The 12,393-nt window shown below is 39.7% G+C and overlaps 1 protein-coding gene across 1 annotated transcript in view; it reads right to left on the reverse strand.

Annotated features, from left to right (window-relative positions):
* Positions 1-1,367: 1,367 nt before the first annotated feature.
* The window catches only part of PHACTR2 (phosphatase and actin regulator 2), a 137,474-nt gene continuing 126,448 nt past the window's right edge, over positions 1,368-12,393 (reverse strand). Inside the window, exon 12 of the mRNA XM_004368859.2 lies at positions 1,368-2,495. Coding sequence (XP_004368916.1) covers positions 2,480-2,495 — 16 coding nt within the window. The 3' untranslated portion in view covers positions 1,368-2,479. The remainder of the gene's footprint in view (positions 2,496-12,393) is intronic.

Below are 12,393 nucleotides of genomic sequence, written 5' to 3' on the forward strand. Positions count from 1 at the left end.
ACCTTTCAGTTGGCAGTTGAGCGCTTAACCATTGTGCCACCAAAGCTCCTTAAATACAAAACTAGTGGTGGCTAATTTTTTAGACTTTTAAACTTCTTCATAGACTTGTCAATCAGCATGAGAAGGAGGAGTGGGTAGTTAAATCTGACATATCATACCAGGGAAACAATATATTGAGATTCCAGAGTCTCATTTCTGTACTGGCTACATCTCATTTTAGGAAATAAAAATCTCCTAAATTGACTACACAATGGGGAAAAACTGCTCCTTTATCAACCAAATAGAGACTTTACATGATGTGTCTTGAATGATAGGATGGTGATAATGTCTTCTATTTATGTAAAGGCCTTGTGATTAGAAATCAAAACAATGTTGAAGACCGTAAGTATAAAAAATTAAAAGGAACATTATATTTTCTTGGTATTTTTCCCAAGACACTAAAATGATATAAAATAATATCATTAGGAAAAGAACAACAGTGGCAAAAATTAGAACAAAGTTCATGTCTATGGCTGGGTTTAAACACTATTAAATGGACAAAACCTCAGCCAGTGACAGATATTTGGGCATTCAGAAAAATTTTTTCAAAGCAAAAATATGTCATATTATTAATAAAATGACAACAGTGCAGAATCTAGGTTTATTTTATTAATGCACATAACTGAGTGCAGCAAAAGATGCAACAATGCTAGTTACTTTTCTTAGATATAAAATGGTCCTGCCCTTTCATCATAGGCCAACTGGTGTTAATTTTTTCTTTTTTTTTAAATAAAAGTCATCAATTTCAAGTTGTTCTTCAAAATACCAATGAATGGCAGCATTTAAATTTATCCACCAGATTGAATGGTTGCTTTTGGGCTGAAATATAAAATGACAACCTTCCATATTATGAGCCGGCAACACTTCAGAAGATTCTAGTCCAAGCTTTGAGAATAAAATAAACTCTATTTAGATCTTTTCTTGTTATTATACATTTTATGTATTTTTAACAAAGGGGGCACAAAACTAGCATGAAAGAAAAATTAAATGCAAGGTAGTATTTACATGTATTAAAATGAATAAAGGATTGGAACTTTATATATGATTGTATATATTAGGAAGGAGAAGTTAGACTGTGCCTGTTACTCCGTGGAAAATAGCAATAGACAACAGAGGTTTCTTAGTGTAAACAATACTGACTGCAGGCTCATAGGGAAACCTTCCATGACTCTAACCTCACTGATTCTTTTGCTTTGCAAGTAAATACTATATTTATGGATGTGATCTGTGAACTCTTAAAATGCAGGATAAGTTTTTCCTTACATACAACTTAGCAGAAATTTTGGGTCCTTTTAAGCCTTTGGGTGAGTGTTTTTTGATCCATGTGCTTTTTTTTTTTTTAAATAGCAGCAATCCAACTTAATGAAGCACTGGGGAAAAAAAAATAGTCCTCTGCATTCCGTCTCAGAACTAACTGCAGGCAGCACACTCACATCTTGCTTAGGTATTAACTTTGGATTCAGATTTTTAAAAGGTGTCATGATTGTCAATATCATCTTCCTTAGATTAAGTATGGTCATTTCCACTTCGGAGATAATCAAGAAAATAATCAAGGAAAGACCAAAAGATTTATTTCTAAAGCTTGCTACAGTTTTATAGGGTCACATTATATCTGACTTTATCCCCAGTCCTGTTATTCTTGTGGAAGGTTGGTACACTAGGTAAGGAGTACTAAAAACTGTGTGTAGCTGTGCTACTCAAAGCATGCAACAAAATTTGGGTAAGCATGCTTGTTAAGAGTCAGTAGAAGCCTCTTGCATTTAAGAAAAAGATGCACAAAAACACTCAGACTTATTTCTGGCAATTGGATTCACTGGCACAACATAAATGGTATTTGATATTGTACCATAACAATGGTGAAACAAGAAGAGTCCTCTCGGATCAGGTCTTTCAAAAATGCGTGTTGGGTGATTAGACTCCCAAATCTCTTAATTGTAAGTTCTCAGCTACCAAACGCCTACTTCAAAAATATACTATGCTTCAATTTTTCTCTTTCCTTCATTAACATGATGAAATACTTATCTTTTTTTCTGATTTTCAACTCCCACCCCTTGCCAGTGCCCAGTGATTCCATGCCATTTTTCTTTAACCCGCACTCTAAAGTTTGGCTTTCTGGTAACAGGGAGCCAGTGATTGTCTTCTGCTCATCTTCTTTGATTAAAACTCCTGATGAGGAATGCCTGGTGTAACCATGGTGTCCCTTACCATGAAAACACATGCTGGACAGCAAGGGTCACTGCCTCCTTCCCTTTGCTTGTTGGCCCCATCTGGGCTGCACAGGTGAGGAGCACTTTCCAACAAAGCCGAGTCACACTCTGCCTTCACCACAAGTTAAACTGAAACATACATATTCAAATCCCAGTGCAATATCAGGTTTTCAGGAAGCGGTGCTGCCCCCAAAAGATTATCAATCTGTGTTTCCAAACAGTCTTGCATTTCATTATGGACGATGAAACCTGAAATAAGAAACAGAAACTCTGTGGATCTGTGGTCTAGCAGCACACTCTGCAATCAGTGAACTGAATAAGGTACGTCAATTTCACAATCGAATTACTGCTATACATTACTGTTACAACAGAATACTCTTGTAAATATTATGTTGGAAAGCAGAGATAGCCCCTGTACAAAAGGTGCTGGTTACATCATTCTGGTAATAGAGCAATCAATACACAAAACATCACTATTCTGGAGGGTTATGATCTGGCCCATTTTAAGCAGAGTGGGATGTTTCATAAAGGATTTGGTTATACCTGGTTGATAGTTATAAAATAAAAACATCAACAAATAGTCTCTATTTCATTAGCTTCAGCCTCTCATCACCTACTGATCACTCCAAATCTACTTTCTACACCTGAATTTCCAAACACCTTCTGGGCATTTCCATGCAGATGTTCCACAGGCAAAATACTGAGTATGTCTACAACTTTTCTTGCAAACCTACACTGTGCTTTCTATCTTGTAAAATATTGTTAATCTACATTTTGGTCAAAGATTCTATAGAAGAATCCTGATCCAAAGGGGGAAAATGTGGAATACCATATTCTCATGGAACCCAGACTTTCTGGAGCCACTGAGGCTAGATGAAACCCCGAAACTGTTGCCCTGAGATAATCTCTAAACTTTAAACAAAAAATATTCTCTGAAGTCTTCTTTAAGCTAACAATAAGTTGGCTTATTTAGTAAAGAATGTTTGTGTTGAAAATTGTGCTCTTTTGAAGAACTGTCTATACTGGATCAAATTGACAAAAGTAATTTGAAAGGTAAGATAGGAAGCTGAGAAGGCAGTGAGTTCATGTTAATGGGGGAAGAACAATTCTGAGCACTGCATGCGTTTTTGTCATTCTGTGCTTTTGAACATGGTACTACAATTCAATTCCCCCTTTTTCTTTTCCAACCATGTTTCATTTTCAAGAGCAAGGTCAAAAGCCATCTTTTCCATAAAGCTTTATCTGATCCATCTCTTCAACCTTCCTCTGGGATTCCATATTATACGCAACTCCGTTTGGCATTTCAGTCTGTCTTTTATAATTTATATGTTCACCTACCCTAGTAAACCAGTCTCCTAACTGGTTTCCCTGTCCCAGGCTCTCTCCATCAAATATTCTGCTCCACACTATCACTAGCATTATTATTATAAAATACGGTTCTGATTATTCCAGTCCTTTGCTAAAATCATTTTATGGTTCCCCATTCCCTACAGGATAAAATTTACATTTCTTAGAGTGGCAATCGAGGCCTTTCAGCCCAACACATGTACCCAGCTATATCTTCATCATTATTGCCCAATGCTCTAAATTCTAGTCATTTGCCCCCAAAATGCCATCCATTTTTATGCTCATGCTCTTTCTTCTACCCTTATCATTTCCTCCTTCTGCACCTTGTATAATCTCAGTGAGGCCTTCCCCACACTCCTTTCTTCCCACCTCTTCGAGGAAGCACTTTCTCTCTCTTCTGTGTTCTCATAACATTTTGTTTATACCAGTTATCATATTACATAATCTTTGTATAGGTGTACCTCTGCTATTAGATTGTGAGCAGCTGAGGAACAAATTATCCTTATTCACTTCTACATACTCACAAAACACAACATCTGGCACATGGTAGTACTTAATAAATGTTGCTGTGTTGAAGCATTAAAAAGGGAAGAGTTAAAAAACGTAAAAACAGTTGAAACAAGATTGGTCATTAGTTGATAACTGGGAAGCTGCATGATGGGTACATGGGGTACATTATATTACTTTTGTATGTTTGACTTTTCCAAATTAAAAGTAAAGTAACAATAAAATAGACCAAGCTTTCCAAAACTGGCAAACATGCCATGACTAAGGCAGAAACGTGTCTACTTTGAGTTTAATTCTTAACTCTGCCCCTAATCATCACTTTGGACAGGTATGTGAACTTCCATGCTCTACATTGTTAAACAGACACAATATTATTATGTTTTAGTCACTTGGGACCTTCTTTCTGTCCCTCGATCATACAAAAAATTTCCCACCTCAGGCTCTTTGAGCTAGCTCTTCCCTCTGCACTAGCTCACACTCTTTGGGAGTGGAAGGTTCTTCTCCCCAACAACGTACTGATGGTTCTTCTTGTATTTAAATCACAGAACAAATATGATTTCCTTAAGAGACCCCTTTCCTGGCCATCCTATCTATACTGATTCCCCATCATGATCCCTACCATACCATCCTGTTACATTTTCTTCATAGTACTTAGATGTTGTTGCTGGGTGCTGTAGGGTTGATTCCAACTCACAGTGACCCCATGTGACAGAGAACTGCCCCACAGGGTCTTCTTGGCTGCAATCTTTATGGGAGGAGATCACCACATCTTCTCTGGTGGAGCCACTGGGTGGGTTTGAACCACCAACCTTTTGGTTAGCAGCTGAGCACTTAACCGTTGTGCCACCAGGGCTCCTTACAGTGCATAGTACTATCTGATGTTATCATGTTTATCTACTTGTTTACTTGTTAATAGCTTGTCTTCCTCACTAGAACATAAACCATGTGAGAGAAGCACATTATCTGATTTCTTCTCCATTAATTTCCCATTGTCTACAACAGTCTGGATCACTATATGTGTTCAATAAATATTTGTTGAATGCATAAATAACTGAATACATACAAAGGATCACTTAGAAAATGATTTGATAACTCTTTCTATAAATAAATCTAAACAGAAGACTCCAATCATGTTGTTGTTGGGTGCTGTCAAGTTGGTTCCGACTCACAGAGACCCTACAGGACAGAGTAGTACTGCCCCATAGGGTTTCCAAGGAGCAGCTGGTGGATTTGAACTGCCGACCTTTTGGTTAGCACCTGAGCTCTTAACCACTACGCCACCAGGGCTCCACTCCAGTTATAAGACCCATAAAATTAATTACAATTAAATGTCTATTAATATACGATAACCCATCTGATACAACATTCCAAAATGCTTTGTAGGAAGAGTCAACCATAACCTGAAGGAAAAAAAATGAAAAATCTATAAAAATATTTCAAGAGAGTAACTGAAAATCTCTTAAATCAAACTTTTTATATAAAATGAGAAAGAGAGGCAGATATGATAATAACAACAGCTAACATTTATTAATGTTTACTATGTGCCCAGCACAAGTCCAAGTGATTACCTCACTTAATCCTCAAAACAATTCCATGAGGTAGGTACTCCTGTATCTTCTTTTTACAGATGTGGAAACTGAGGCACAGGGATGCTAAGTTATTTGCTCAAGGCAGACAACTGGTATAAGTATGCACTCCTAACCTACATTATCTAGATCAAAACTCATGTTTTCATTTATACTGTCATTCAAAGGGTTTTTTTTTTTTTGTAACTTCTGGGTAGAATGGAATGGAAGACATGATCGGCTGGATTTCTATATATATCAGTTTTGATCAGTTTTCACCCAAGAAAAATCCTGTTCCACATTCCCAGGCTATACTTTATTGCTCCAGTTGGCTTAAAAATATCTGCCATTTGCCACAAAGGGGACTGAATGAGAATGGGCTCAACACAAGTTTTTATGATTACTAGAAAAACAATGCCAGTGAGGTCCTGGGTTTGAAGCTGGCAGCATCATGTCCCTCTGCGCAGGACACACTAGCATTGTCCACATGCCCCCAGGGAGCCCTAACAACACAAGACAAATACATTGTACCTTCCGGGGCCTCACATCATGAGCTACCAAAGGCCCCTCTTTTGTAGGTTCTGTTCTTCTGGGATTTAAGTGAAAACCCATCCAATTTAGCAACCCTTGAGCCCTCTCCAAATTTCCCGGACACCAAACATTCCACAATGCCCTTCACATGCTACTCTCAGATGCCTATCATTTGGTCCTGGACTCAAAGGAGAAGGCTGGGGACATGAGAGGTTTTTACTTCCCATCAGCAATGTCTGTGGGATGAAGAAGGTAAATTAAAAACTAGGTTGGACAACACAGCCAGTAGTCAGTGGCCCAGAAAGGATTATCTAAAGCCCAGAATTTTCCTGGAAAGCATCTTACTTTTCACTTCCAAAAATTAGCAAGGGCATTATATGAATTTTTTTTCCATAGACACTATTTGCCCATGGATTGCATCAGAGACTGAGTGCCACAGTGTAGATTGTACTGGAAGGTCACAGGCCACCAGCACAGCTTTAAGGGATGGCTAAGAGAAGAAGGCAACCAACTAATATTGTGAATGCAATAATATGCTGACAAAGACTGGGGTCAGAAATGTAACCACTCTTCATATGGACTGCCCCGGTCTGGGGAAAGGGCATATATTTTCTTGCAAAAATAGCCAATCAAAAAATGACATTTATACCTGCTTAAATTAGGCATCTTATCTTTAAATTCGGCCCTAAAATCTTATGGTTAGAGGTAGAGAACATGCAAATTATCCTTACGTTTGTTGCTACCCGGTGGTTTGCATTCAGTTTTACCTCCTCAGAAGTTTGCCTATGTGACAGAATGACAGAAAGTTGATGGAGCAATAAATAGATTCAGTGTGCCCTAAGGATACTTAAGCTTTCCGTCCACCTCTTTTCAGAATTTTCCTCAGACTCAAATTTGAAGTTATCTATATTTCTCTCCTCTTTTAAAAATTACAATTTTTTTTTGTTTGTTATTTTCATACTGCTGAGAGGGAGTGGGTGGGGAGAGTCTATTTTTAAGTCACGGAATTCAGGTCAAGATAATTTTCTCCATAAAGATGGTTCCTCCACAATTTAATTTTTTAAAAATGTACTTATCTTCCTGAAAATCCATCCAGATAATATAAAATTACTCACAAATGCAAAATAATACTTTCCTGTATTCCCCTATTTGTTACATACATGAATCCTGAATAATTCATTTCCCTTTTATTTAAAAGCATTTAATTGTCACATCACATGCACTTGTGTTAAACAGGTGAAGAAGCTCTGTGTGGCTGCCAGCAATCTCCTAGACACTGCTCCCTGTTCTATCTGAGAGGCTAGAGCACACGCAGACCATGCTTTTATTATTCTACATGCTGCACTATGCTTTCAACTCTGGTGCCTAATATGGCAGTTTGCAAATCTTTTTAGTTCCTGTCCAGGTAGAAGGTAAATACAGCATCCAGGAGAGAGAGCATCACTACAAAAACAGCTGTCTCATTCCTCAGTGAAGCATGCCCTTAATTAATTTCTATTGCAGTCCCAGGTGTCGTTCCTGCCATCTCACATTTTGAGAAGTATATCTAGAAGCTGAAAGTGGTTCACTTTATCTGTAAATCCACATAAGATAATGATATCTCCAGACAGTACAGGATGAGATGCCTGCTTTAAAACACACACACACACAGAAACACAACCATATGAAGAAAATTTAAAAAGTAGAGAAAAGGAAAAAAATACCTATAACCTCACTCTGTAATACAATTACTGTGGGATAAAGAACCTAGTTTTACTCCAAGTAAGGTGGCCTTTGTCCTTGGCTCTGAAGAAATAACCCTCAGCGTAAGAGGTGCCTTGGTCTGGGACTTCTAGGCCACACATGAGAATTTGCACTGGTGCATGGGGGCTGGCTAGACCAGAAGACTCACCTGGGAGGCTGCTATCTACTAGCCCTGAATACTAAGGCTCAGAGGGCTTCCTGGTTGATGAGAACATTTGCTCTTGCCTCTTGGGATAGTAATGTGTCCAATGTGTCCCTTGGGACACGGAGGCTTCACGTTGGGAACCCTACCAGATCTTGACCTATGCACCTCTTCATTTGTATCCTTTGGGTTATAATAAATCTCTAGTCATAAGTATAGTATACTCTCCATTAATTCTGTGAGTCATTCCAGCAAATCATCGAACCCAAAGGGGCAGGAGCCAGCAGGTCAGGAAGGAAGTGTGTCGTGTGGACTCTCAAGTTTGAGGCTGGCATCCTGAAGGGGTTGTGGGCAACCAGCCCTGAATTTTGTGGGCAGCAGGTCAGAAGGTTGGGGTGTTGTGTGGACTCTCCAAACTTGTGGCTGGCATCTGCCTATTTGGTAGTCTGAAGGGTTGTGTCCTTTTAACTTGTGAGCTCTCACCTAGCTCTGGGTGGCTAGGGTCAGAGAGAGAGCATGACTTGGAGCTGGCTGGTGATGAGGATGGAGAAGTGGGAATGTGAGGACTGAATCAATCTCCACGTTTTGGGGATTGGATTCATGCTGATTCTTACCACACAACCACTAAGGGGTTTTAACATTATTTTCTACTAAACTTTTTTTTTTCTATGCATCTGAATTTTAAGAAAAATATACCACTGTATGTGTGGTGTAAATGGTGAGTGCACTTGGCTGTTAACCAAAAGACTGGAATTTCAGGTCCATCCAGAGGTGCCTCAGAAGAAAGGCCTGGTGATCTACTTCTAAAAAATCAGCATTGAAAACTCTATGGAGCACAGTTCTACTCTAACACACCATAAGCTGGAGCTGACTCGATTGCAACTTTTTTTTTTTAAACGTATACATTTATTCAGTATCCTAATTTTTTCACTTAACATTATGCCAATGATCTCATGAGGCCTATTCTGACTTTAAGACCTTCAGTTCAATGATTCTATGAGTCTTTGATTATATCTCTTAATATAACAAGCAAATAATTTAAAGCAAATAAAATACGTATGAAAGTACTTTGTAGCACTCTAAAGTGTGTTATTATTGTTATTATTTCCAAAATTCAAAGTCTATTCTTTAAAAGTAACATTCTCCCTTGATTATAAATCTGATACATGTTATCACTTAAAAAATCTAGAAAACAGAGAAAAATATCAAGAAAATTATAATTGCCTATAATCTTACCATTCAGATGTAACCATTTTAAAGTTTAGTTTTGAATTAAAATTTGATCTTTCATGAAATTTGTTTTTGTGATTTAGAGAACAATTTAAAATTTTAGACATTCCATTTACTACGGAAACAGATGGAGCCCTGGTGGCACAGTGGTTAAGAGTTTGGGTGCTAACCAAAAGGTCGGCAGTTCAAATCCACCAGCTGCTCCTTGGAAACCCGATGACGCAGTTCTATTCTGTCCTATAGCGTTGCTATGAGTCGGTGGCTTTTGTTTGCCATGGTGGTTTCTTTCCAGAATGCAATGACCCTAATTTAGTAACATACCATCCTTCAATCAGACTTTTAGGTTTTAAATAGTGGGCTGGGTGAGCAGCTACTGGGGGGACATACGGAATGCAGCTGGAGGAGCAGCAAGTGTTCTGAGGAACTAAGGTTAGAGCTTGGTGTCTTATCAGGTAACAGGATGAAGTCTTGTGGGGACCACTTGTTCTTGCCCTTGTTACACGGGCCTAGAATGCATCCTAGTTCTAGAAAGTGATCTAGAACATACTGGGAGAAACTAGAGGAATTAGATGAAAGAGTGGATTTCCACAATTCTTCACCACTACAGATCAAACATTTCACAGAATGTATTCCATGATGGAGGTACGAGAGATGCCTCCTCTGTGCACAAAAACCAGGACTGTCATAATTAATATTAGCATCAGTATATTACTCAAGAGAAGTTGCCATGATGGAATTCTCATTTACTGAAATGAGGACTTAGGGAAAGGATTCTTTATTTTTTCTTTAAATGTTTGTTTATGGAGGTGGGGCGAAGATGGCGGAGTAGTCAAGACACTTCCGGTGGACCCCCTTACAACAAAGACCTGAAAAAATAAGTGAATCAATTATATATGACAACCTAAGAGCTCTGAACATCTAAGGCAAAGTTGAGGAACCAGACTGAGTGGCAGGGGCAGGGAGAGATGGCTCAGAAGCAGCGAGGAGTTGCCAGACCTGACCTGGTGAGAGCGTGAGCCCTTCAGGCCTGAGCAGCTCATGGGTGAGTGGTGAAGCAGGCAAGCAGTGGTGCTCGGGGGGTGTGTTTTCTGCACCGGGAGAGACCCAGAGCCAGAGAGCCTACTCAGCCACCCAGAACCACTGAGAAGCAGCACTGGATCGACGAAAGATAAGTACTTGCATACGGCCTACCGCAAGGATCAAAAACACCTCCCTTAAGGAAAAACCTCTCTCCCATTTACCTCCCCGCTCCCTGCTCTACACTGAGTCCCAGACTGGCTTCAGCAACTGTCGAATCACCTGGGCCAGAAACAGGGACCATAACATGCCATGAGCCATTCTTCCGGCCTTGGAGAGAGAACAAATTAACAGGAGAAAAAATAAACTGCTGGCTCCCCTAAGCCAGGAACCCAGGGTAGGCACAGGTCCTTTGCCTAAGCACAGGCATAAGGGATCCATGGACTTTGAGTGCCTCTCCCCCTGCAGAGACTTCTGTGTGCCCATTTCAACAGCGTGGGCCCTCATTACCACAGTACAACAGGGTATAAACCTGAAGTCTAACTTCAACTGTTTCAGCTGTGAAGTGGCGAGTTTGTGATATTTGATACTGCTCTGCCCATTAAGCAGGGTCTTCACCTACCCACATCAGGGCCCTGAGGACTGGTGGCTCCACCCACCCCACTTAGGCATCTGCGACAGAGGCCCATGAATAAGAAGTGCTCCCAGTCTTACAGCCAACAGCACTGGGTGCTCGTAGCCCACCTGCAAAACCCACCTACTTACACGCCCTAGGGAACAGGGACACACCTTCCTTCTGGACACTCGGGGGTGGCTGTGAGTCCTCTGCATTGCTCAGAGGGTATCCCCCTGCTGCAGCCAGATGCCTGGGCCTACACCAATCACCCATGCCTGTCTAGGACTGTAAGTGACAGCCTACACCACACACTTGGTGGCTATCTACCTGGGCACCTGAGCTGAATCCATACAGGAGGAGTGGGCGGACTCCTGAGCTCCCATACCTAGTAACATATCCAACCACCTCGTGACAGGACATTAGAGCTTTAAAGGTGACAATAATCAAACTAGCTCATATGAGCAGCCTATTTGGGCATATCAAAACAAAACAAAAAGCTAAGACACAGTAAGCAAATATAAAATAAATAAATATAATAACCTATTGATGGCTTGGAGACCACAGTTGATATCAAATCACATAAAGAGGCAATCCATGATGGCTTCGGCAAGCTCCCAAAATAATCTAGAAATTTTCCAGAGGAGGAAAATTGCTTGGAATTACGGGAGGCAATATACAAAAGATTAATATACACAATTCTTCAAGAAATTAGGAAGGAAATAAAGCAAAATGCAGAACACGCAACAGAGGAAATTAAAAAGATTAGAGAAGAGCATAATGACAAATTTAACAGGCTGCAAGAATCCATAGAGAGATAGCAATCAGAAACCCAGAAGATTAACAATAAAATTTCAGAATTAGACAACTCAATAGAAAGTCATAGGAGCAGAATTGAGACAATGGAAGTTAGAATTAGTGAGATTGAAGACAAAGAACTTGACACCAACTTATTTGAGGAAAAATCAGATAAAAGGATTTAAAAAAATGAAGAAACCCTAAGAATTACGTGGCGCTCTATCAACAGGAATAACCTACGAGTGACTGGAGTACCAGAACGGGGGTGGGGGTGGGGTGGGGATAACAGAAAATACAGAGAGAATTGTTGAAGATTTGTTGGCAGAAAACTTCCCTGATATCGTGAAAGATGACAAGATATCTATCCAGATGCTCATCGAACCCCACATAAGGTAGATCCCAAAAGAAAGTCACCAAGACATATTATAATTAAACTTGCCAAAACCAAAGATAAAGAGAGAATTTTAAGAGCAGCTAGGGATAAACGAAAAGTCATCTACAAAACAGAGTCAATAAGACTAAGCTTGGACTACTCAGCAGAAACCATGCAGGCAAGAAGGCAACGGGATGCCATATATAAAGCCATGTAGGAAAAAAACTGCCAGCCATATATATCCAGCAAAACTATCTCTGAAATATGATGGTGAAATTAGG

The sequence above is a fragment of the Trichechus manatus genome, unplaced genomic scaffold (assembly GCF_000243295.1).
Source record: "Trichechus manatus latirostris isolate Lorelei unplaced genomic scaffold, TriManLat1.0 scaffold00002, whole genome shotgun sequence".
Classification (NCBI taxonomy): Eukaryota; Metazoa; Chordata; class Mammalia; order Sirenia; family Trichechidae; genus Trichechus; species Trichechus manatus.